Source organism: Aphelocoma coerulescens, chromosome 5, assembly GCF_041296385.1.
Source record: "Aphelocoma coerulescens isolate FSJ_1873_10779 chromosome 5, UR_Acoe_1.0, whole genome shotgun sequence".
NCBI lineage: Eukaryota > Metazoa > Chordata > Aves > Passeriformes > Corvidae > Aphelocoma > Aphelocoma coerulescens.
Genome location: NC_091019.1, coordinates 47,373,387 through 47,399,997, shown reverse-complemented (window position 1 = coordinate 47,399,997; position 26,611 = coordinate 47,373,387). Strand labels below are relative to the sequence as shown.

Genomic DNA, 26,611 nt, shown 5'->3' with positions numbered 1-26,611 from the left:
CACTGCAGTGATCCTGGGAAGAGCTGGGACTGAAATAGCACACTGTGATACAGTTTTCTACAAAGTGTCTTGGCAGAGCCTGAGACTAGGAAAAGAGCAGTCAAAGGTGCCATGTCCTGAGAGAGAATGAGGGCAGCTTCCACAACACAAGTCAAAAATATATTTTTCCTTATCCTAACATATATGCCTAGATCACAGCTTCTCTTAGAGATGTTTCAGAGACATCCAAGGACTGTCAGACTCTTGCACACTGGGTAGTGTTCAGTTTCTTTACTGAAGACATCCTGGGCAAAAATCGCACCTAGGCACCTTTTACAGTGCCATCACCATACCCCTTGTGCTTTTGTGGTAACAGCAAATGCACAGACAAGTACGTGGGGACAGACTGGAGATGTGCTCCTCCTCAATGTTCATTCCTCTTCCTACTGGATTATTCTCTAGAGCAAATGGTATGGGGATAGAAAAGGGAAAAAATTATAATAAGAGTGAGGGAACACTCCAGGCAAATAACAAAAGATACCTGTAGAGAAGAAATGCATCCTGAAAGTTTAGAGAGGGAAGTTTTAAAAAACCACTATGACATGTGGTTTCTCCTTTAGGTCATTATGTTGGGATGAGATCAATACAATCATTGCTGTCATTCCTTTAATATTTCTTTCTGAATTCCATTTCTGTGTTCAACTGTGTATTTTTTCATTAATTCTTGTCAGACTCCTCAGCATTTTAGCCAAGTCTTTTGACTATCTTATTCTTGCCTGACATATGAATAGGCCTTCCTTGAGCATGCAGACTGTGGGGGTTTTTTTGAGGAGAGAACTAGGTAACTTCAGAATAATTAGCTGAAATTTCCTCCCCTCCCCTCTTTTTTTAAAGACAATTCCTCGTCTCTCCAGGAAGATGAAGAGATAGATATGGAGGCTGTCAACTGGCAGCTGAACAACACTTCCATGAATGGCCATTCATCTACCCCAACCACAGTTCGCTTTCCCAGCTGGGTGACTTTTGATGACAATGAAGTCAGTTTTTCACCACAGAGCCTTTCTCCCTTGAAAACAGATACCCCACCTGCAGAAACACAGGCTCCAGATGTTAACTTTAATCTCACTACATCCTTGAAGAAAAGAGAACGTCCTAAAAGCACATTGGGAGACCTCTCCAAAATTCAAAAACTAGATCTCTCCTCCTTAACCAAGTTGCCTTCTGTTGAAACACCACCCTGGAGCGCTACTAATCCCTTTCTGGATGAATCTCTTCGAGATGTCCAACCCTCGCCCATCAATCCATTCAGCTCATTCTTTGAGGAGCAAGAGAGGCGTTCCAAAAGCTCTTCTCTCTCCAGTGCTCCAGGCAAAAACCAAAGAGACTCTCTCATTATTCTCCATCAAGAGCCTGATGCCATCAGTTTCCATGAGGCAAACAAAACTGTAACCCACACAGATGCTTTAGAGCAGCTCAAACAGCTCCAGATTGGAGACCCAGATCGCGTGAGTAGTCCTACCTTGCCTGATGATGACCCCATAATGCCGTATGATCTGGATGCAGCTTTATTTAACCTGGCACCAGCTCAGCCAAAGGATGGATGGCCAATGATGCTCAGAATCCCAGAGAAGAAGAACATCATGTCATCCAGGCACTGGGGACCAATATATGTCAAGCTGACCAAGAGTGGATGTATACAGCTTTTTTATGAGAAGGGACTAGAGAAGCCTTTCCGGGAACTCAAACTTGAAATCAATCATGAGATTTCAGAGCGCAAACTCCAGAACTATGATGAGAATGGAAGGATACACAGTGTACGGTTGGATCGTACAACGTACAAGGAGAAAAAGAAGTATCAGCCTAAGCCAGCCATTGCACACACTGCAGAGAGAGAGCAAATTATCAAGCTTGGGACTACAGATTATGAAGACTTCCTTAGCTTCATCACTGCTGTGCAAGATACACTGATGAATTTGCCAGCTTCATCAGCAGATCTGAGCACAGTGGGACTGAACTATCAAGAGGAAGAAATCACTGTGGATGTCAGGGATGAATTTCATGGTGTCTTGGGCAAGGGAGATAGTGTGATTCTCCAGCACAGTGTGCTGACTCATATCTATGTTCTCAGCTTCCTTTCTGGCCTGGCAGAATGCAGACTGGGCCTTAACGATATCCTGATCAAAGGGAATGAAATAGTTGCAAGGCAGGATATTATGCCCACTACTACCACTAAGTGGATTAAATTATACAGCTGCCAGTTCCATTCATGTGTGGATGAGGATGTGTTTAATAACTCCCGTATTATCCTGTTCAACCCCTTGGATGCCTGCCGGTTTGAACTGATGAGATTCAGGACTGTCTTTGCTGAGAAAACTTTGCCTTTTACTCTGAGGACAGCTGCCAGCATCAATGGTGCTGAGGTGGAGGTGCAGAGCTGGCTGATGATGTCCACGGGGTTCTCTTCCAATCATGACCCTTTAACTCAGGTCCCTTGTGAAAACGTGATGATCCGCTACCCTGTGCCAAATGAGTGGGTGAAGAACTTCCGCAGGGAGAGTGTCCTGGGGGAGAAATCTTTGAAAGCCAAGGTGAACAAGGGAGCCACTTTTGGATCAACCAGTCTGTCTGGTTCTGAGCCAGTAATGAGAGTAACTTTGGGAACTGCCAAATATGAGCATGCCTTTAATTCCATCGTATGGAGGATAAACCGACTGCCTGACAAAAACTCAGGTGAGTGGTGCATACCATCTCTGCAGGAATAACCTGAAACAAGTTCTGTGTTTTGAAAGATAGGAAATACTGAGTTTAAATGGTGAGAGATATATCATCCTTTGTAGTATACCAAAAGACATAAGTTAGTTGCATGAAACATTTATCTGACCCTTCACTGCAAGAATTTTACATATACTACAAATATAGCTAATGACAGAAACAGTTCAAGGTTTTCTAGAGACAAAAATATGTGTTCTCTGTCTGCTTGGAGGTATTTAAGAGAGGTGTAGATGTGGTAATTAGGGACATGATTTAGTGGTAGACTAGATTCGTGCTAGGTTAATGGTTGGACTTGATGATCTTAAAGGTGTTTTCCAATTAAATGGTTCTGTGATTCTCTGGTTTTGAAACCTAGGCACCAGCTCAGTACTGTGTGCTCAGGGAAGCAGGGCTTTTTCAGGCAACTTGCAAAAGCAAGATTCTGTGCTATGGGGCTGAATGACAAGATCAGATAAATTGCTGTAGTTCAGATAAATTGCATTGATATCTTTTCCATGTATTTCCAACCATACTAGGCCAGTGCTATATATTTCAATGCACATGCCACAATTAATGCCCATAAATTCTCTGAAACAGGGATTGTAAGAGAACAGAAAAAATTGCTCAACCATTAAAAAAAAATAGAGACATTTCCAAACACCATTTTGTGGCTATGTTTCTGTAATCAGTGCAGACAGGCAATAAACCTGAAGAGGGAATACCAGCATGAAACCCACTTTGTATTTTTATCCCAAGTCTTTGTATTTCTAGTAACACGGTCATAATTAAACATTCAAATAATGTAGGCAAGCTACTGTTCCCTTTGGCCATTTCTACCAGTTGTTCTATTTGCTGCCTGTCATCCATGGTGCACAATAAAGCTGGACAACTCAGGTTTATTTTTATCTGTAGTGAATTCTACTTCTTGACTTCTCTGATCTAGAATATCTTTCTACAAATGCGATGGACTTTTCAGTATTAATGCTGTAGTAATGCATCTGGGTGACTGAGAGGGTTTCTGTATTCAGTGTTTCCTGAAGGAAAGTTCATTGTAGTACCAGATTTGGCACTCTCTAAGGACATATGTTTTTCCTGCGTTTGAGTTATAGTGTCAGCAAAACAGTGATCCAAGTGTCCTAATCTTTTGGGTCACATTTCAGCCCAAGGACACAGGTTACAAATTTGGAGGGATATCACTGACAAAAGGGAAGGCTCCATGTTTCCTGTAGTGTGAGGCATAAGGAGACAGAGCTTGGAAACTTGAGAGAAATATAGCAATGAAAAATTAACCTCAGACTGTTTATGAGCAGTAACATGCTTGTGAGGAAAATCTCAATATGCCATCTGGACGCGCTCTGGGAATGAGATGCTGTGAAATTGGGCCTTCTGTGGCGTCTTCTCTCCAAAAATCTCAGTGTACCATACAGACATTACAGCTGAGGAAAAGAAAGCCCTTAGACTTTAACACAATCACAGAACATGCCAGTACCAAACCAGGAGAAGAGGCAAAACTCCTGTCTCTACTGCCTCCTGCAATGTGATGCTGCCTTACCCATTGCTACTCTGAGGGAGATACTGATCTGTGCCTCTTGTTTCCTTCTCTCCCATTGTGACTCTTTATTGTATATACACTGTGACAGGGGGAAATACATTACAGATTTCTTGCTGCTGTTGGACCCCTGCCACAGAGCATCTATCCATCAGTGTCATCATGCAAAACGCAGGGCAGTTGATATTTGTTTACATCCTGAGAGGAAGAGAGTGTCCTCACCCCTCCGGTCAGATCAGATGTAATTTCAGGGAAAGGAAGAGCCTTGGAAGCACTGTCTTGGCCAAGACACATGAGGTATGTGAGAGGGAGGGAATCCCAAAGTGATGACAGGGCAGGCCAAGTGTAGTTTAAATCTGACCTTGCTCTTCAGGGACTATTTCTGTTTATTGGTGGTACTTCATCCTATGGTTCTCTTTTCTCAAAGTATATGGCAAACAAAGAGGCATATAAGTGGTACTCAGAAGCATTCATTCCCACTCCTTCTTAGATTTGCCTGATGGACCACATACACTTTTGTCCAAGTGATACTGATGTGGGATCTAAATGCCAGCCTTGTGCACGTTTGGTTGTATCCAGCCCTATCCACAAGTCAAATAATAACCCAACTTCTCATATTTGCAAAGTCCTTATAAATGATGCAGTTCTCAAGCGCTAAACATAAAACTACTCCCTTGACTCACACTTTATGGTCTCTTACTGTGATACCTGTAACTCACCTCTAAGAGCACTCTGGGTCTTCTGTAAAATCTGCTGCTAATAAACTGCTCTGGTGCCTGGGACTCCAGGGCAGGAGAGTAGTAGTGGCATTACATTGCAGCTGAGGGAGGTGCTGCAGGTGGCCACAGCCTGCAGCTCCACCTGCTTCCAGAGGCCCCACAACGGATCCACACCACTCGGGGCGTATGCATTGCATGGCTCCAGCACATGTGCCTGTCTGCCAGACATGCTCACAGGAGTCCATATGCAGGTACACATTATGGGACTTCTTGTTCATCCACCCTGTGTGCTCTGACACATAATCCCTTGCAAACACAATCCCAGAACTCCAGAGGTCTCCAGATAGCCAGCTGGACCTCCTGTGCTTCACTCCATTCCCCAAATGTGGACTGGTGCAGTCTCTGTGTAGAGGTGAGGGGCATGACCCCCAGGCCTGCCACCCACACGAGAGCGTGTCCCTACCAAAGCTCACTGCTTGTGTGCAGGTTGTAGTGTCCTAAGAACCCAAATTGTTAAGAATTATTTCAGCAGCTTTGCTCTCTTATCTAAATGTTTTCTTTTTGTGCTTTCTAATGGGATGGGGCCCTTTGCACTCTCACTCTAGGAGACAGTGTTATCAGCACTGTCTGTATTATTTTGTAGCCAAAGCATCTGCTTATGACTGAACATTGAAAAGCACATGGCAAACGAAGGACAGTGCATACTCTGACTATGATTTGACCTAAGGAAAAAATATAGACTGGATTCTACTGAGCACATTGCTGAAGTCCTGTCCAAAATAGCTTGGTAAACTTTATTGCCTTTCTTACATTTAAAGTTAATATGATCAAAAGAGTTGATAAAGAAAGCCTATTTGCAAGCTATTTACAGCTACAGTTGCTGCTGGCTGGGCTTCACGTGTTCTTTTTTTTTAATCCACCAGCAGAATACTAGGGAAACATCCAAACAGTCTTCAGTCGTGGGAAAACACTCTTTCTGTGAAGCAGGGATGTAGCATCTGTGTAGAGCCTTGGATCAGGATTTGAACTTTTCTCTAGTTTGGCTGTGGATCCCAGGCATGCTGCCTGGAATACTTTCTGGAGTAAATTAAATCTTTTAATCCAAACATGTTGGGACATTTGGAGTGTCATGAGTCATTTGGAACAGACTCCCTCCAATCACAGTTACACATACATATATATGAATTATACTATCAGATCCTTGATTGTCAGAACAAACGAGTTGTAGCTCAAGGAAACAAGAGGTGCAAAACAAAAGCAGGGTATTGATTTCCTTCTGATTTTAGTAAGAAGTGTACCTGTCCATTAGAGAAAGAGCTCTGAATGAGCCTGTTGAACAGTCTGCTGAGGTGGTGCCTCATGAGCCTCATGCCCAGGGCAGTAGTGAACACTGATGGGCTAGGTAATTTTGCAGTAGCTTCAGTGGAGAAGTTGCTTTCATAATCCATTTGCCTTGTTATTTACCATACTGAGCTGATTTAAATTAATAACTTCCATAATTTTTATGCATTTGGGGACAGTGTTACCTTTTTTTGCCTCTCATTTCCCTCTCCTTTCTTTTTTGAATATCCACATTTAGGTGTGTTAAAAGAGGTTGCTGATTCCAGGTGTCCAGTTGAAATTATGAAGAGTTTAAAAGTTCAGCTCTCCAAAGCACCTGGCATGCAGTGTGCTCAAGCCCAGTTAAACAATTCCCAGTGATACCTTCACACACATTCACCCCAAAAGCAGCTGAGCACATGCCAGCTCAGGAGTGCAGTGGCACAAGCTGAACATTCCTCACCTGTGGATGTGGCTTGCACCAGAGCACAGAGCCGCTTCTCTTGGGCTGCTGGGGGTCTCCAGTCTGAAGGAGGGAGCAACCCACAGCAAACTAGAGAGGAAAAGCATTGCAAAGCAGATGAGCAGGAAGGATTACAATGAGGAGTCCGCTGAAAGTGGTACAGTGTGAGGAAACAGATATGAACAGATGGGGAGCCTGAGACTGGGGGTTGTTTTCCAGTACTGAGTGCTGAACACAGATTTTTTCAGCCAGTTTTAGGCATCTTCATAATGCAGTACCAGAGAGCAGTGCTGTGTCACCCAAGGGCCCCATGGCAGATGCTGAAGTGTGCTGCCACCATGGCTGTGCCCACCACAGCCAAGCTCAAGAATTGGCCAGAAGGAAAAGCACTGCAGTGCTGGAGGGCATGGTGATCTCCCTGAGAGCTCCTAGGGCTGCTGCTCTCCTGTGGTGGGCAGGACCACCAGGAAGGCCTGCTGTGCACCACAGCTTTTGATCCAGAAAAAGCATGCTCCCTGTGTGAAAAGCCAGGAAGGGCTGTCAAACAGAGATCCTGGCTTACTCCAGAACCAGGACAAATGAGTGAGTACTCTACTTGGGATAATTAATCCTGATGAAAAGCAGGAGATGTATTTTAATGCTTGCAGAACTTGAGCTTCTGTATCTGCTTGATACTGCACCCATTCATTCATAACTTGGCTCCAGCTATGGTGCTGCATATCCCTGGTCTCTGCTGAACTGCACAGCCTCTCACTGGATTTGCTGCACACACGTTAGTTTACAAACCTTCCAGCGGTAAGGGAACTTTGGCTAGACTGTTTTGAAGTACGAGGCTGACTCTAGATGAAATTCTTACCCAGACTCACACCAAGTGGAATTTTTTTTCCATCTCTTGTTTCAGAGGTCAAGTGGGATGTTGCAATGCCTAAGCCTTCTAAAGACTGCCTAATTTCATCCTATTGGATGACTGTTGGTTCTCTTTTTCCAGCTTCTGGCCATCCTCACTGCTTCTTCTGCCACCTAGAGCTTGGCTCTGACCGGGAAGTGCCTTCCAGTTTTGTCCGCTATGTAGATGTGGAATTTGACATGCCCACCACTTCTGCGTCCAAAGCCACTGTTCGGTCCATCTCTGTCGAGGACAAGACCAATGTGAGGAAGTGGGTCAACTACTCAGCACACTACAGTTACAAGGTAAAACTGAGCAGTGGTAATGATCATGTTTACTTTGTACACTTCATTGTCTTGCAAAGTATGGGCAGACAAAATACCATGGACAAAAGAGGTGGGAATTTGGCACATGCCATGGTGTGTGCAGTAGCTACCCATGTGCAGCTATTGATTCATGGCAAATAAGCAGTGGATTATCCCTCAGCAAAGATGGAATAAATTTGCTTGCTGTTGCCTGTGGAAGAGCATGCACACGGCCAGCTCCTGGGGATTAGCTGTTATGGAGAGAGTTTGAACAGGGAGTTTTACTGCTCTTCATAGTGGGAGTGCTACCGTGGGAGTCCTACTGCAGACAAAAGGATCACGTTATTTCTCTGCTGAAATATTTCTTCCTTCTGCCTGCCCTAAGGAGAGGAGCAGATGGGAAAGTACACTATGTATATACCTGCCAAAATATCTCAGTAAATTTGCATGTTAGCTGAATACTCAGCAGAGAAATTGGCATCCTACCTGCCTTCTTTAAGAGCAATGATAAAAGATTCTGAAAAGACTCTTATGGAAAATATTTTTACTGGTAATTGTAATTACATTTTTAGTGGTTTCTTAAACTCCCTGGGGATGGTATTTGATCTTCCTAAGTATCCCTTTTAAGAATTAAAACATTGGATTATTCCTGAGTTTTCAGAGATGTGGAAATTTAAAACCCAAGCATAGATCCCCTTGGCCCTCTACCAATACGAATTGGTATCTGTAGGCCAAAGCACCTCTGAGCCTGAGGACAGCAGGGAGTGTGCTGATATTTGGGGTGATGTTAGGCACTGCTTCAAGGAGCAGGGAATTGGATTTGATGATCCTTATGGGTTCCTTCAAACTCAAGATCATTTAGAAAATTAATCTCTTTGCTTTATACATCAGTCTTTGCAGAATTTATAATTAAGGCTGGTTTTCTGGTGTCACTTAGGAATCCACCTATCATCTGCAGATTTGGTTCTGGGTTTGTATTCAGAGTACAGTTGGGAATGATAATGAATATAAAATCATGTGAGTTCTCTTTATCTCTTCTGGAAATTATTTCATGACACTGCTGAATTGTAGAATTGATTAGATTAGACTGAAAATCCTTATAGTAAATGAAATCCAATTTTCCCTGATCCTCAGTCTGTTTGTCCTCACAACCCTCTCAGTTCACCAAGAGTTTCTTCACCTGAGCACAAGAACCACCACTGAGGAAGATTTTTGAATCTTTTTTGTTTTCCTTTCTTGTTACGAATTTTCTTCTTCTTTTTCTTCTACCAGGTTGAAATAGAGCAGAAAAAAAGCTTGGATGAGGATCTGAAGGGAGAAAGTACTGCAAATGTCAATGAATGTGCTACACAGTAAAGGAAGATCAGTCTGCAGATCCCAAGACGGGTGGGCAGATTAACAGACCTGGAAGAAAGGACTTGCAGGGTTTGGGTATTTTTCTTTAAAAAAAATATGGACTACTATTTTTAAAATAATGCTCTGAAGAGTATCATTTTTTTTCTTTGTGATGATCTGTACTTTGAGAAGAAGCTGGTCAGTGGTTTGTTTGGAGGGGATCCAGGGGCTTTTGCTGGAACAATATAAGTACAGTTGTACAGTCAAGCCTGCCTTTTCTGCCTTTTCACCACTTAGGTTCTGCACTCAAGTATGGTCTGGCAACCATCACAGCCACACTAGAAAACAGCCTTTATCTCACAATCTTGCCCTCCCACATTAAGCATTTTGTTTCAATGCCTTTTGGTTTGGTCACTGACTGAGTCGCTTCCTTCTGAACTGGCAAATAAAATTCAGGGAGGATCAAGTGCAAAATTATATAAAATCTCCTTTCTGAAATGGTCCACAGAGTGAAAACCCTGAGCATCATTCTGGAGAATCAACACGCTCTGCATCCTAAACAGAGAGAATGGTCTCTGTGTTTAAGCAGATGAACTACAGACAGGACAGCTGATCACGGGGCTGTTGTTCTGTTCGGCCCTTCCTGTCTCATCCCTCAAATGACACTGTGCACATTTTCACAGAGTCTGCACAAGTTACAAGAAAGTCTCTGCAATTTCTTAAAATTTTTACTTTTTAGTCTGAGCCGTTCTGGTATCTTAACTGAACATGGTTATGGCTGCTAGCAATAGGGAATGTGTGTTACAGTAGTGGAGATACTGGAGGGACTTTGCTAAGATTAGATCATTCCTGCCTAGAAAGATATTGAAGGGAAAAACATGGGGGTTTAGTTTTGGGTTTGGGGTTTTTTTTATGTGTTTTCCTGGATGGGTAAAATGGGTGGTTATTGAAAATGTCAGAACACAATTACTCTAACAGACAATGTTGGTTGTTTTCCTGAAAATCATTGGATGTCTGTCCAGCACAATATTATTTTCATGTTCTATCTTGAACCCACAATATAAGTAATTTGTATCTTTATATTACTCACATTAACTGGGCCCCAAAATCTCTTTCCAAAAATTAACAACAAGCTTCTGTCATGGAGATTTTTTTTCCCCACTTAGCTGGAAGCAATAGCAAGTCTTAAAACTTCTCTCTAAATAAAAATGCAGAAGACATAAATCACTCATTTACACATATTTTCAGAGAAAACAGTGTTAAAAGTACCCATTTTTAGTTGTTTCTATGGCTTGTGTAATATTTTGTCTCATAATGTTAAATGTAAAATAAGTAATTTATTAAATCATTTATCTTTTGAAAGGTTACTACTGACTTTAAAATACACATTTGGAAAACTTTGGCAATGTAATTTAAAATCATAATGAATTAAAATGAAAGCTTTTTTATAAATTTATTTCATTTTACATTTGATATAAAAAAATTAATACACCCTTGATTTACTACTTTCACTGTGACTCCTATAAAAATTACTACAATATTAAAATCCGAAATAAAACATGAAATCAATTTCATTGAGTCTGAAACTGGTAGAGGTAGAATTTAACACAAATTGTAGGGAACTTACCAATGCCTTTTTTAAATGCACCTGTATTTCAAGCCTGCATCACCCTAGTGACACAGGTAGAGCACTGTAAATATGTAAAGTCTCAGTCCTTCTAGGACTTCTTAATAACCCTGTAATTCTCTGTTGCAGGTAGCCCTTCTGGGCCCAGGATGCTCCTTGGAGCACACCAGTTAGTACTAAGCGTTTACAACATCTCTCTGTAAATGGAAGAATGCTATTAACTTTTATGAAGAATTTTGAGATCAATGGATTAAAATTTCTGATATTATTAATGGTAACACTTGTATAGGTTTAGAAATATCCAAGAGCACGGGGCTGAATTTGTGACTGATTCTCAGCTCTGTCACAGGCTGGCTGTGGTGAGTTGCATGGCAACTCCTCTCTACAAAATTCACTCTTATGTTCAAAGGCAGTCAAAGAATTTCTGGGTGGTTTTCCTGCTTTTCACTGCAGCTCCTAATGTACAGTTTTTGAAATCCCACCATCAAGAAATCAAAAAATCCAAGCTGAAGCAGTGCTGAGATGTGGCTGAGGAAATGTGAGAATGTTTTGTGAAAGAAACGCAGATTTTCTACTCTGACTTGTAGGCTCAGTGTCTGAATTTTCGCCTATTGCCCCTCAGCTCGTGGGAACACAAATAAGTAATACAAGTTAGCAAAGTGAAGTTGTACCCCTTAAGAGGGGAGAAAATGAAAGGAATATAATTTCCCATCACTGTGGAATTGTTAAACTATTCAGCCTCTATCATACTTGTGCCACAGAATATTCTATGTTCCAGAAACTGAAAGATAAACATATTGGAGATTTATGGATTTACTTAATGTCTTTACCAATTCATCAATTTTTTTTTTTCAAATTCAGAATCAATGAATGAAAAACCTGACTCTAATCTTTCTTAATGTAGTTAGTTGTACACTGAAGTATCTCTTCCAGTCATCATGAATTTAAGCAGGCAAAACTGGAAAAGTGTTCTGGTTTAAATGAAAGCTATTTTAATTCATTCTGATCTCCAGAGAGTGTTTTTAGATGTACCTGCCACTGAATTTTCAAGAGTTTAGGATGAATACCTCAGCCAGAGTTTCAAAAGATCTTATTTCCTAATAAAGGACTGGAATAGGTAGTTTGATTTTTCAAAAGAGTGCTAATAACCAAAATCTTTAGAAAGTCTATTGTTGGTGTCACCAGGTGTCTCAACTAAATTCTTTTTTCAGTCCAGCACCATTACAAGCATTGAGAATTTGAACGCTGGGATCCTAAGTGCCCTTATTGAGGTCTCTACTGTTCTTTATTGATCAAATAGTGCCAATTTTTCAGTTACACACTGTCACATGCATACTTTATACATATACTCTTCACCCATGTGAGTATAGTAGTAATTTGAACAGACTGTTGATTGGAGTGAAGGGAAAAAATCTGAGAGGTTTGTGAGTTTGAAAGTAGCAGAAATCATTTAGATACAAGCAATGCCTGTAGTGGGGATGATTTTTTTTTTTTTTTTAAATCATGTGGAAAAATCTCTCTGACTAGTTTCAGCTTAATACTTCTTTCAAGAAAGATGCAGTCACTGTCCTTTGGTATACTTGAAAGCTTTGTAGTACTCAAACACTCCATGCAGGAAATGTGCCTTCAAGGTAAGCATACATTTACTCCCTGAAGTTATTCTCACTTTCAGTCCTCTTTCTGTTTCTCATTACAGTTTTAATATTTGTACTGTGGTAAGACTTGAGGTATTGTATGGAAATTTGCCTAGAAACATAAAGTGTCTTTGATCACAAGGGGTAAAGATGAACAATATCTCCAGGCAGCTGAGCTTATTTTAGTTAATGTCTCTTACATTTATTAACTATGGACACTCTGCTAGAAAAGGAAAATGGGTAAATTCAGCTGAGAAATACTAAAACTGACTGATATTATTTTTGTTCTTTTATTTAGACTCAAATTTAGTCATCCTATGAAGGAGTCAGATATAGCAGCATCATTAGAAACTGCAGAAATAATTTTCCTTTGCTGGTGGCTTGCTGGCTGACATTTAGTTGACTGGATATCCAACACCTGTCCACATTATTTAGTAGTTGCTAAAACTCTCTTGAACAGTCACCTCCCAGGATAGAGAGCAACTGCATGCAAAAGAGCATGAAAGCAAGGGGGAAAAGTGTACAAAGTTCAGCCTGGAAGTGCTTACTCTATTGCTTGCATAAAATTCGTGGTAATTTCCTTGCCCCTTCAGTGCACTGGTCACACCCTTGATAGGTCACCTGTGTTCTAGATGGTGAAAAATTTCTTTCAGTGACTCTTAGCGGTCCGTGTGCATAGCTGTATTAATCTCCAGAACTGACCAGCACAGGAATTTGCAGCACACAGAGATCACTTACAGATGAAGTACTTACCCTCTTCTGCCACTAAAGTGAAATCTACATCATTACTTTTCTAAGATACAAAATTTTGTGTGATAACATGCACAACTGTTCCTAATGTTCCTGTTTTGTTCAGCCAGCCACCCACTCACACATTCATCCATCCATCCATCCATCCTCCCATCCATCCTACCGTCCCTCCCTCTCTCTCTCTTTCTTACTTGCAATTCATTCTTTGCACTATTGACATTGATTGGTTTAATTATTATTTTGTAACATGTTCTTACCTTCTTACTTTGTAAAATAAGTCTATACACTGGCTAACTTCATAGAAGTGGTTTATTTTTTTCTTTTTATTTTATCAGTTGAAATGGGATGTCATGTTTTGTTTAAACTGTATGAAAATTTAAATAAATGTTAAGATGAAACAGCATATCCACATCTTTACTGTGAAATTAAAGTTGTAAGTGCTGTATATTCTGATAAATCAGAGGTCTTGAATTCAGAAGAGGAAAGGGAATATTTTGAATGGTATAAAGGACAACATAAAGTAGAAGTTATGGGACTACATACAGAAAAGAGATTATTTCATTTGATCATACAGATTGAGCAACAGACTGCAAAGGAAATGGAGCAAGCCTAGAGCTTGAGCCACATAACAGATGTTTGGAGTAGTACTGAAGCAAAAGATGGAGGAGCAGCCCACTGTTTCAGCATAGGTGCTGGTGTGGGTCACAGCACATGTGTCTGAAACATGAAGTGCACCAGTCCCAGAAAAAACTCCTGTCCTTTTGGTCACACTATCAGAAGCCTAACAGCAACTGCTGTATATAAAAAAGTAATTGGAATACTATTTTATACACTAGCTATGAAAGGTGTCTTTCTCAACCCTGAATAATGGGACAGCAAAGCCTAATGGACAGGGGTGACTGTAGTACTGCCTTCAGTAGTACTGGGGTACTCAACAAGTGGCAGACACATGCTGGGGTTCATGCTGGGCAGACTGGTCTTTTCCTGGTTGGGGGCCTCCTACAGCCTCCCAGTTGTTATTGTCCCAGAGGCTGTAGATATAAACTGGGAGCAGTCAGCTCAGCCTAAAGAGCTTCTGAAGGAAAAAGGCTGAATGCAGCTGAAAGTAACTTCCTAAACGGAGAGCCTCTTTTGTAAAGGTTTTTCTGACGCAGGACTGAAAAAGAGAGCTCAACTCCTCTGTGGAAGCAAACAAATTTGTTAGGGCATGGTCAGTTCAGCAATTGTACTAATACAGAGAGTGCTCACATTGAAAGGGAGTGAAGTGGGAAAACCTCGTGCCAGTGTACAGATGCAGGCAGAGTTATGACTTCAGGTCAAGCAAAACAAAAGCAAAATTGCAGACAACTGAGATTAATAGAGTTCAACTGCTATGGCACCCCCGTGCCCATCTCCTTTTTATCCAAACCTTGCTTCTCACTGCAGGAGTCAGCAGGTTTGTTTGATTTTTTTTCCCCAAGCTGTTAAAGGTACCCTTTGCCATGGCTGTCAGGAAGTGACAGTTGGTGCAAGGGGAGTGCTGGTGGTAAAATGGGATATGCTGAAGTTACAACCTCAACAGAGAAAAATGTGTGCTAATACCTCATGAAGTCCTGTGGCAAGTCAGGAACTATGCAAAAAAATGTGACTTGGGGAGTCCCAGTCTACAATCACTGATCTTGGGAACAAAGGAACGGATAGTGTAAAAATTAATATGAATGTTATGAAAGATTGGAAGGCTTTTGAACAAATAGAATTAGATTTGGATCTGAACCACATTGTCAAAATCAACTTTCAAATTGTTCAGGGCCAGCAGATGGCAGCATGATGAAACTGTGAGTTGACTGACATTTCTCTTTGTTAAGTTAGGGTCCGTGGTATGGGTCCTACCTGGAGAAGTGAACCACAGATTGGAGCAGCAAGGCATTTAGCTGCGTGCTCACACTCCCTGGGTTCTCCGAAGTGAAGGGACTGTTGCTCTCTAGTGGTCACTGCCAGGTTCTTGCCTGGACTACTGACCTGCTGCACCAAGCAGCCTCAATGAATCACAGGGTCTCGCTGGTTTTCAAGACTGTGAACACTATGCAGAATTTGGCCCATCGGAAACCAGTTGGATCTCAAAATTGGGTGTAAGAGTTGACTGCTTCAGCTGATTCCATGTTTAGCTGAGAAAAGGATAACAGACAAATTAATTTTTCAGTGGTGTTGACTAGCCTTTTCACCCAAGTAGTCCTTACTTATCTGCACAGTCATGCACATATTCCATTTAAATTTACATCCATAAAGCACTTCAAATACCTCCAACAAAAAATGCTGTAATAGGATAATGTTTAACTACTGTCTATTAAAAAATGAAAGTATATGTGTGTGTTGTATAGGCATGCAAGGACCTATACAAGAATGCATTGATGGAAAGAAAATTCAACAAAAGTGTTTGACCTTTTTATTTTCTGGGCATTTTTTTAAAAGACAGCCACCCCTCACCACCCTGAGGTGAGCCACTGTGGCTCAGTCCAAGTCCAGGCAGCCAAGCCCACTAGTCCCATCTGGTCAACCCCCATGCAGTTGCTGCCTCATTCTGGAAGTACTAAATTCCCAGAAGCTCTCATAAATTTGCATGAAAGATGTCTGCAAACTCCTACTGTTCCTGTGTGTGACCCAAACTACCACAGTTCTACACAGCCAAGTCCAGCTTGGGTTTTCAAGCCAAGTATTCCCCTTCTCTCCCTCTCTTGAGGATTCCAACCTGCTGCTCCTGCTGCTGTGCTCACAGTGAGCATTGTGTGCTATAAATCTGTGCACTTGTCAGAACACTGCGCTGCTGGGAAGCAAAGGGGTTTGGGTTCCCTTTCTCCTCCTTATTTGAGGCTACATAGAGGGTCAGTACAGAGGTAGAGACAACTCAAGACTGGGAAGAAGGATTGAAAACCTTGAGGGTTTAGAGTACTGACCAGGTTTGTCAATCCTTGACTGCAGTTTATGAAGTTCCATTGAGTATATTATGGAAATAGTCCTTGGAGCAGGAATTAGACACCAGACCTACCCTCTCCCTCCATCCAAATTGCTTTCTCTTTTGAACTCACTGAATCTAGAAGGCCTGTTGTCCAGTGAAAGTACTTAGTAGGATAAATAATAGCACAATTTGAGGCTAGTTCCTTATCTGTTTGCTGAGGTGCTATGGAAATGGAAGTTAAATACATCCTTGTGATATATTTTCTAAGAAGCAAATTGTTATAAAAAGTCTTCTTCCAGCAACAAAAGGGTCTTTCTGTATTAGAGCCTGGCACAAATAGTATATGCCTTTGAAGAACAGGGGCAGTTTTCCTTCCCATCTACAAAAGAGCACATGACAATCAGTTTCAATCTCTCCTGAAGTAGTTTCCTACCTAAATTTTAAGTTTAAGAAAATTACGTATTAGTTACTAATTTTCAGCTTACAGTAGCCATTTAGTATTTACCATGCATTGAGTCTACTTTCATAGGTGTTACAATCATTGCTGTCATGCAAGGGCTACTGGACAGTTTTAGCTCAAAGAAGGAAAATTTGAAAGTGTATTTCTCTGATTTGGTTTTTTTTTGCTGGGGTTACTATACTGCCATAGGAGTTCTGCCTCCCTCTTGTGGCTACCTCTTTTACTTTCAACTTGGAAAAGAAACATTCACAGTGCAGCCATGATCAGAGTTCCTTATAATTGCCTTCCTGATACGTCTCCTCCTTGAGTTTAATAAAAAAGCCCCATTACCAAAACAAAAAAAAAAAAAAAAACCAAAACCAAAAAAATTCTACCTGAAAAAGAGATTCTTTTTCACATTCATGTGGGAACAACTGAACACTTTTGATAAAATTAGTAGTAATTCAGGCTGGTCACATTTTGTAATTGAGTCTGAATATTTGGATGCAACTCAGCCAAATGTAAGAGCTCCACCTAGGAGCTACTAAGTTATACCTCAGGAGACATGATATTTTCAACTCATGCAAAAACTCATGGCTTGTATGTTTTAGGATATCACTTTGTTCTTTCCTGTCATCTTCCATTTATTATGTAGTCCTTTTCAAACATTGAGAAATCAAGCTATCTGAGGAGTTAAGTAAAGGACTGTACCTCTAAGATTATAGGAAAACCAAGACAGCATTAAATGGCTGCCTTGGAATGATAGAGGCCCAGCTGAATGCAGATCTAATGTCCCTCCATTGCTTCTCCAACCCAGAACATCTTCTCCCTTTAAAGTCCTTAACAGACTTAAGGCATTTGCAGGGTGACTGGCCTTGAGTGTGCCTGCTCTGTGCCCTTCATTCCATTGCAATTTACACTGATACAATATAGCACTTTACAGCCTGACACACCATTCAGTAAGATATGTGAATTTTATCTTGAAAGCCATAGCTATGAAGTGGGCAGGAGGGACATGAACATTTGCAGCAGAAGTCTACAGTAATGGAAAGAGATTAAGCTGCACAGTTCAAACACTACTGCTGGTCATCTTGCTTTGTCAGGGCTAAAACAAAGTGTCTTTCTAGTTCCACACCACTTGGTTGTGTCCTCCAGCTTCATCTCCAACTTCATATGGCTTTGGCAGCAGGGCAAGGGACTTGCTTTGACCACTCTATATATTTACATAATGTTCAGATGATCTGGATAGAGATCTTGTCTCTCTGGCTTTGAAGGTACTCTCATTTGCTTCACATTAGATGGTACCCATAAGCACCTCCTTGACAGCTGGCCAGTGAAAACATTCATGGGAGCTGAGCCCAGCTGAGCTCAAAGTTCAGACTACCAGGAGCTGGCTGCAGTGACAGCTAGAACTTCTTGGAAAAAATAATCCCTTGTGCCTACAGACCACATTCAATAAAGGCAGCATCGGGTCCTCACCCAATAACTTAACAGTGTCTGCATCTGAACAGATGGGTCAGAGCATGGGTCAGTCTCTCCAGCAAAAATAGCTGCTTGAAAACTCTATAAACTGGAAGTTCTGTTTTCTGCTTAGCAAGTGCTCTGCTCATACCATAAAATAGTGCAGGTATTGCAGATGTGATGGGATGCCTCACTAGAAATATTTTCTTTCAACAGAGACACAGCCACACTGACTACTAATCTGCCCAGAGTCTCTGTGGGAGAAATGAGGTGGCTGATATCAGTAGGCTATATTGCAAATCTAGGAAGTTCTGTAGTGGAAGATGATGCTTAAGATGGAAAAACTCCCTTTCGTCCACAGCAGCAAGGCAGGGAGCAGGAAGCAGCTGAGGGAAAATGTGAGTTCCAGTCTATATGTGCAGCTTCCCATTTTTTAACATGTTTGCAGCTGTCAAAATCTTGGTATGCCAAAGACTCCCAGGTTATATAGATTATCATGAAGACTGGAGCAGAGAGGAGCTCTGGCAATGGGTCACAAGTTAGGAATGACAGTCAATGCCTAGAGCCCTATAGCTCCATTCCAGGAGGAACTGGGTTGGCTCATGCCTGCTGTTTCCCTTTCTCTCAAAGCCAGGGACTCCAGTTGCCCAGCAGTTCTCACACTAGTGCAGCTTTGCAGTTAGATAATTAGCCTCAGAATGAGAATTCCACATTAACTACTCATAAGCCATAGCTGAATTTATGTTCACTGTTCCTCACTGGAAAGACTGAATTCAGACAAAACTGAACTGGAGTTGTTTTCTGCAAATTCCACCCAGTCCTGTGAAAAACAACCCTAGGACTCCTCAAGGGGAAAAAAAAAGGTAAGAAAAAGAGAGAAAAAAAAAATACTTGGTTTGTCTGTCTGATGCCTCTCATGCTGGGTCCCAGAGGGGACATAGAATCACCTCTGAACAGGCTGCAAAGTGTAGGGCACACCCATGATTTTTCCATGAAAGCTGTAGGACTCCTTGCCCTTAAATGGGCTCTACAAAATTCTCAGCAACCCAGAAGCTGGTGTGGATTGCAAGGCCACTCACTTGGGCACAAAGGAACAGAAGTATTAAGTGGGAGGCAGTGAGCATCCAAAGTGGAGCAAACCTGCCTTGCACAAAAGCATTTTTAGCAGACATGTAACCATGTGGCTCAGGGACAAACCACTGAGTAAAATACATCCCAGCACGCCTCTGCTGGGTGGCAGTAGGCTGTGTGCCATCTCCCACTCTGCCAGCTGTGCCAGGGAAGCTGAGGCTACACAAACACACACACACCCAAAGGAATCACAGGGTTATCACTCACACTGACCAGCACCATGCCATAGTTACACACTGCCTATCTGTATTCTGGCGTACCCAGGTGAATTATTCTATCTTAGGGCACCACATGGAGCCTGAGATATGTAAGGCCTCCAACAGCACACTATATAGGTCACTCTGCAAATTTTTTTCTATGGATATTTCATCCTCTGATGCTCGTATATATCAGGAATGACTTTGCTGAAGTTAATTCAGTTCTGCTCTGGACCTTTGCATATCATAGCTGCTGGCTGGAATATATGGCAGTAATCAGTAAAAATATTTATCAGCACGCTAGGTGCAGCTCTGCTTTGGATCAGTAAAGTAGGACATTGCATGTAAGGAGACTAATTGGTATTTTAAGTCTGGCTTTTTTTATCTGACTTTTTTGTTATTTGGTTTCATGGATCAGAGCCAGCAATATTTTGGCTGTTGCTGGAACATCATCACAGCTGAGTAGCTGTGATTTGTAGCAGTTACTGTCTGAGTGAATAATGTTACTACTTTAAAAGCACTTCAGCAAGGTACTAATGCAGAATGTGTAACTCAGAGGCACTCCTTTACCTCACACCCTTTCAGAGAAGCTCTAATCTTCAGAATTTTAGGGACTTTTTTTAGCTATTTAAGAATCAATACTCTGTATTCAAATTAGGAATCATTCAGTTTGCGGAGACTTCAGCATTATGCCAAACATGCACACATGTGAAAAATGAAGGGGTGGTCTATGCTCTCAGACCAGTAATCTTCCTGCTACAAGCATGAGAGCTTGACTACAGCAAGCGGGGTGTGCATTTTAGTAATGGCCAATTCTTCTTCAATAAAAGGAAGCCTGGAGACTTTTCTACATGACAAAGCATTTGGCAACAACGTTGTTTTGAAGCATTTCCTCCCCGGTCACTTATTTCTACTCCTGTCAGCTCTTTCAGTTGCACTAACACGTCTTTTGTAGGGCTGCCCTATGAACCAGATCAGGAAACTGATCCAGGTTAAAAATTAGCCAGCACAGGAGGGGAAAAAAGAAAAAAGCACAGCAAGGAACTGGCACAACGGCAAAAGCAGAGCGTGGTGGCACAGAGACAGAACGAGCACACAGTGGTGTGGGAAGGAAGTACGAATGCCTGACATCCTCATTATCACTGAATACTTGGGGGTCGTGAGAAAAATAGAGTCAGCATCTCAAGTTTTGCCTTTACAAATTAAGTGTGGTTTCGTCAACTAGAAACATGGAAAAAAACCCACAATCTCTGGTCCACAAAATCCACGGAGGTAAAAACCTCTGCTAAGGTGTAAAATAAATGCAGCACATAGCAAGAGCCTGGAAAAGACCTACTTATCTCCTCCAGCTGTAGCTGATCATTTACTTGAAATAGCTGTTAAAAAGACCAGGGTGCACACCTGTGAAATGATTCCTTCAGGAAAGTCAATTTCCTAAGCAGAGGAGACACGAGTGGCCCTAGAAAAGGAATAGTTTTGCAAAATCTGACATGGAGTTTGTGTATAAATCAGATAGGGAACTATGATTCTGCTAGAAGGGGAAATCCTGGCATTGACAGGAGAGGGTCAAGCAACTCTTAGTGGCAGCTTCAGAAGAAAATCCCTGATCGGTCTCCTGGCTTTTGTGGTGCTGTTCTCCAGTGTTTGAAGAGGTGAGAGATCTGTTGAAAACAGATGGGGACAGAAGGAGCTACAGTAATGAATAGTAGCCGGTCACCTGTTTATGTAGTCTTCTGTGAAGTTGCAACTTGGGTATTTTGTTTGGGGCAGGGAAGATGGCTTTCTTATGTTGGTAGCTGTGTGGCTCCAACTGGATAACTAAGCTCATAGATTTATTGTCCAGTTTAGACATGCCCTAATGAGAAAGGTGTATATATAAGTTGTTTTCAAAAAACTCTATGTATTCTGACAGTAAACAGTCTCTATTAAAGAAAAATTATTCATGTTTCCTGCTTTGGTTCAGTAAGTACTTGGTAAGAGCAGAGCAGGCCTGAGCCTCTACAAATCTAATAATGAAATAAAAGCTTAATGTGTAACTCAGAGGCACTCCTTCACCTCATACCCTTTCAGAGAAGCTCTAACCTTCAGAATTTTAGGGACTTTTTTTAGATTTCTTGAAGGCCTTGCCTGCTCTAGCACTTCAAAGATGAGGCTTCACGGAAACATTGCCTGGCCTCTGCAAGATCATGAGATGCAAAAATACACTGCTGTAGGATGAGAAGGTTTAGCTCTCTGTGGGCTGTGAGGAGGGCTGTTGAATTGTACATATACTAGACCCCTAAAACTGGTGTTAGTGTGCTTTGATAAAGCATATTGTTGTGCTTCAAATTCTAGATATGACAATAAATCCAACTAGAAGGAAGAATAGAGATACCTTGCAATAAGGGTGATGTGAGCTATTTCATTCCATTTCTGCCTTGCTAAAAAAACCTTTTTGGAAAGCCTATTGCTGAAAGCAAGAGGGACATGTTTACTGGTTTTGGTTTCCAGGTAGTAGATAATGGTGAGCAGGCTGTTAGGAGAATGTCAATTAATATATATAATTTATACCATGTAATTAGGGAATTTTTATTCAATACCTGAACACTGAAAGTCATGTCACCTAAGTTTTGCTATGTGTCAGCATCCCTTCTGACTCTTGAGGGCTCGTTGCATCCAGAAAAGCTTCACTATGATGTGTCTGTTGTTAACTTCTGCCTGTGCCCAACATTTTGGATTGTGGCTTGGGCCACTTATTTTTGGTTTTAGCTCTGTATGGACACTTAAAAACCCCAAAGAAACAAAAAGAACAAAAAAAATCCACCCCTCACAAACAAACAAAATTTCTCAAATTTTACTTAAGGTTATATTCTCTCTTTTGTACAGTGAATGGAAGTAGTGAGAGAGAGGAGAAAATAAGCTCTACTCTCACAATGTGTGAACATAACTTCAAGAAGCATTGTCCATTATGAACATTTTTTAGACTGCCTTAGTTCTGTGTATGTTCCTGTTTTATCCTTTAACACATGCTATTGCAATTTAAAGTTTAAATGTGTTCTGAAAACATGCCATTTCAGAGATTAGGTGAGAAGGTTTAATTCCATGACTAAGAATACTACTGTGTTGCCAAAGCCTTCTGAAAAGTGTTCAATGGCTTCACTTGTTTTTAAGGTAAGAGTGTAATAAATATACTGTGTGAAAATGTATGTTGTCTCCATGCCTGAAGTAGACTTTGCCAGTTCAAGAGCAGATTGGTAGTGTGGACGAGACAATGATGACAAATCTGGAAGGTGTGCTGACGGGGAGCCTCATTCTGTCATCCTGTAATATAGGTAAGACCAATTTTTGTTTTCCTTGCTCGACCACTCCCCCTCAGAGGGAAGGGGAACCAGTAGACATAATCACAAGTCATCAACAAAACAAGTTTTGTATTGTTTCAAGAGCTAGGAAATTAAAAACCACTGTTGTCAGCAACACCTCATACTAGGTACTCTATTCTTCCCTGTAGGACCAGAAATTATTTCAAAGAAAAATGAGTGCATGCTGATACTGCTCTGGTAGTGATTTTTCCATGTGTAGGAGGTCAGGCATACTCATGGTCTGCTCTTGGGAGGCAGAAGAGTAATTTCAGATTTTTTTTTTTTTTACAATTTTCAGATGATCCAAAAAAACCTAAATTAAAAAAACCAACTAAACAACACAGACAAATAGAAATTAAGATTGCAACTTACATTGAGTGTGTTTTAACTTAGCATCAATATTTTGTGGTTCTTTCTTCCAGCTCAGTTGCTAGCTGGTGGTGTTTGTGGCAATCACAGGTACTTTGCATCTTTGACTTTCTATATTCAAGTGTGTCCCATCCCTCCCCCATTAGCAAATACTTATGTATCAGTTATCCCTTTGCAAATGTCTTCTTGAAAGATACACGGTGTAATGGGTGTAGAACAACCCATTAGTAGTTGCCAAGAACTTTAAAATGGAAGGGGGGTCAACCCAGAAATCATACTGAAGAAAATTTATTTCTTTCTTCCCCACCCCCCGCTGCTTCCTATTCACAAGTTCAAAAATCTCTATTCTAAAAGAAGTAGCTCCATGATGGACTACAAAGATTAATTACAAATATCCCCGTATCCTAGACCCTTTGTATTAATTTAGCTACTGTTGCAGTGGTAAGTCATTTGCTCTGCTGAGGAGAAGCAAGGGATGCTTCTGGACAGGCCAGGAATCATTCAGGGCACTCAATGTAGACTGTGTGTTTCTGAGTGCAAAATGGTAGCTGTAAAAGATAGTTTGTCTTTGTCTCAAACATTTGGTAGAGAAAGAAATATGATTGTGTCTAGAATTGAGTGGGACCTTTTCTATTTTATTTCCTTCTCTAACACACCAAGGATCAGCTTTTGATCTTGTGCACAAATTGGTTTTTTCCTATTACCGCCGCTCTAGCAGGCCTGGTTCCTACGGTATATCACCGTGTCCCGCAGCCATAGGGAGGAGGAGGAGAGAAGATCCAACAGGCAGGAATTGTGCAGCAAGATTGATTTATTTAATTATTTTACAAACTCTTTTATAGACTTTTTTCTTCATAGTCTAATTGGACAAAGGACCAGCCACCCCTTGGGGGTGATTGGCTAAAATCCTAAACATCCATTGTCAAAATATTTTTCTACTGTACCATAAACAAGACTTTTCAAGGTTGCAGGTGGCTTGGTTGTTTACATTCCCTGCTACCTCTTGTGTGAGAGAGACAAGTCTCTCACGGACTCAGAAAATAGCAAGAAAATCCTTGCTAGCAGCATTTTTGTACCTACATTTTCCCTACACTATCCCATATTTGGCACGATTTTTGCTTTGAAGGAGAAAGTTTACCCAAATGTTATCATCTTTGTTCTTGATGTAATGTCTGTCTTCACTATTGCATTCAAGTCCAGACAGCCCAATAGCTAAAATAGAAGTGCCCACCCAACAGTACAGCTGATGTTATTGCTAAACCTGGTGAAGCCACCGTGAGCTGTCAGTGGTAGAAACCTCAGGGAGAAAGATGACAGACAGGGTAACACACAGACTTAGTAAGATTCATGCTTGCCCAGCAAGCAAAGGAGAATGCTGGCAGATAAATACAGATAAGTATAAAGTAATGCTGTTATGTAGCTTATGCCTTCTGATGCTCCCCAGACTATCAGCGTTGCTCCTGCTCTGTACACAAGCATGTATGTTACTCCTGTCTAACAAAATGCTAAATGAAGTAGAATCCCTTAACATCCATACAGCAGGCAGCCAGGGTGAACAGACTTCAGGAAGCGGCCAACTCGCTTGACTCCCCAAGCAGCAGCTGAATTGTCATGAATTAAATGGACCATTAGTCTGACTCAATGGGGCATTTCTCATGAGGGTTTGATTTTGTTCACAGCAATACTCTTCAGAGGCACTCAGGGGTTTGCAGTGCTCTGCCACAACTGGATATTAGTGCCTGAGAAACTGTGAGAGGGCTGTGGACACAGGTCTTGCCTTCTGGGAAGGCAGTCTGGTGAAATATGGGAAGGAATATGATACCAGACCGAGGCAGTACTGCTAACATGCCCACATATTAAATATTTTTAACTAAATAGACACTCTGAAAAACTGGGAGGAGGCTCCAGGGTAGGAAACTGTAGCCATGCAATGCCTTGGTTTGAAAAGAAAAGGGTTATGAATGGCAACCCGATTCCTTCCTGGTAAGATGCCAGTCATTTCGGCACTTTTGTTTCACAGTACAAACTTTTTGCAAGATACTACTGCTTTCCTGTCAGAGGCATCAGAAGTCAAGTAACACCAGCAACTCAAGCAATCCCTGTAATTCATTCAACAGACCATGAATTAGGGCTTCTGAGTGGGCAGATCCTCTTCAGTCCTGTTGTCTGTGCTATGCAGGTGGAAAACACCAGTAAAAAGGTGAGGTTGGACAGGTGAAAATGGTAGAACTTTGTAAACTATGCTATTCTTTTGGCCAGGGCTCCAGCAATGTACACAGTGAATAGTGACTTAATCAGCTGACCCACTCTAAACCAGTCATGCCCCTATACAAAGTCTGCACTCTAGCAGGGAAGGTAGTCTTTGTTACTGTAGAAATTAAAGACTTTGAGAAATCAGAGGGGAAGGCCTCCTGTACCCACTATACCAACTAACAAACTCCTCCCTATCAAAAGACACCAGACAGGAGTTCCTGAACTTGTTACTAGGGCTAGTTAATGGAGAGGACTTCAGGCTGAAGGTTACATAAGAAATGTAGTCTACACCACCATAATGGTTGAAGAGATATAACCTACTATGTCTTGTGTACGCCAAGTCAGAATTCAATGTTATTTTTCATATATGCTTGAGTGGACTTTATACAGGTGAGTTATTGGTGGAGATCTAAGGGATGAGTGGAGTTCAAAAGTTGTGCTAAGGACTGAGCGAAGGCGGGAATGGTTAACACTGATGTAACAATACTCAGAGCTGGGAAGATTTTCCCGTATTACATGCCTCTTATAGGTTACCATAGAGAAAAAGGATAAAGAGGAAATGGAAGAAAAGACAATAAAGAGGGAAAAATGGAAGTTAAGCCAGCTGGCAGAGCTCCGACAACCTTTTGCACAGCTGAGAGATCCTGTTGTCACCATCTCAGTGAAGAACTGTTAAAAGCAGCAATGTTGCAGATCAGTGATCACCTGTGGGCCTTGACGAGCCCGAGGAAGGACATCTGTAACTTCTTAGGTTGTGCTGCCTCCCTCTTCCTGGCCAGCTCCAGCCTCAGTTACCAGCCCAAGCAGTAGCACATTGCCTATGATAGCAGCACCTTGGCCCAGGCAGTCTTTAAGCAACTGCTAAAGAGGAAAGGCACCAGTGCTCACAATGCCAAGCAGGGCTCAGGACCCCTTTCTTGTGGGCCAGGAAGAGCCATTTCTGCCTTGCAGTGGTTAGTTGCAGTTTTTAATTGCCTTGGAGCAACCTCCCAGGGACTGAGGTGAGGCATGGCGTGTTGATTTCTGTGAAGCCTGGCACCAGTTGTGACCAGCAGCATGGACAGCAGGGCCTGAGCCACCTCCTCTGTGAGGGCTGCCAGCCCTGCTCCCAGCGCTCTGCCCTGGCGTGGCCACCATATCCAGCCCTGGTCAACAGCAGCAGTGTGTGCCCAG

The 26,611-nt window shown here is 41.7% G+C and overlaps 1 protein-coding gene and 1 long non-coding RNA gene across 3 annotated transcripts in view; both read left to right on the top strand.

Moving 5' to 3' along the window:
• Positions 1 to 13,775, top strand: part of STON2 (stonin 2) — a 75,191-nt gene extending 61,416 nt beyond the window's left edge. For both annotated transcript variants that reach the window (XM_069018020.1, XM_069018021.1), the window contains exons 5-7: positions 874 to 2,709; positions 7,770 to 7,972; positions 9,245 to 13,775. In XM_069018020.1, coding sequence (XP_068874121.1) covers positions 874 to 2,709; positions 7,770 to 7,972; positions 9,245 to 9,328 — 2,123 coding nt within the window. In that variant the 3' untranslated portion in view covers positions 9,329 to 13,775. The remainder of the gene's footprint in view (positions 1 to 873; positions 2,710 to 7,769; positions 7,973 to 9,244) is intronic.
• A 7,133-nt stretch (positions 13,776 to 20,908) lies between these two features.
• Positions 20,909 to 23,317, top strand: LOC138110836 (uncharacterized). Its single transcript, XR_011151095.1, has 3 exons — positions 20,909 to 21,130; positions 22,687 to 22,789; positions 23,239 to 23,317. It is a non-coding gene; the product is annotated as an uncharacterized lncRNA (long non-coding RNA).
• The last annotated feature ends 3,294 nt before the right edge of the window (positions 23,318 to 26,611 follow it).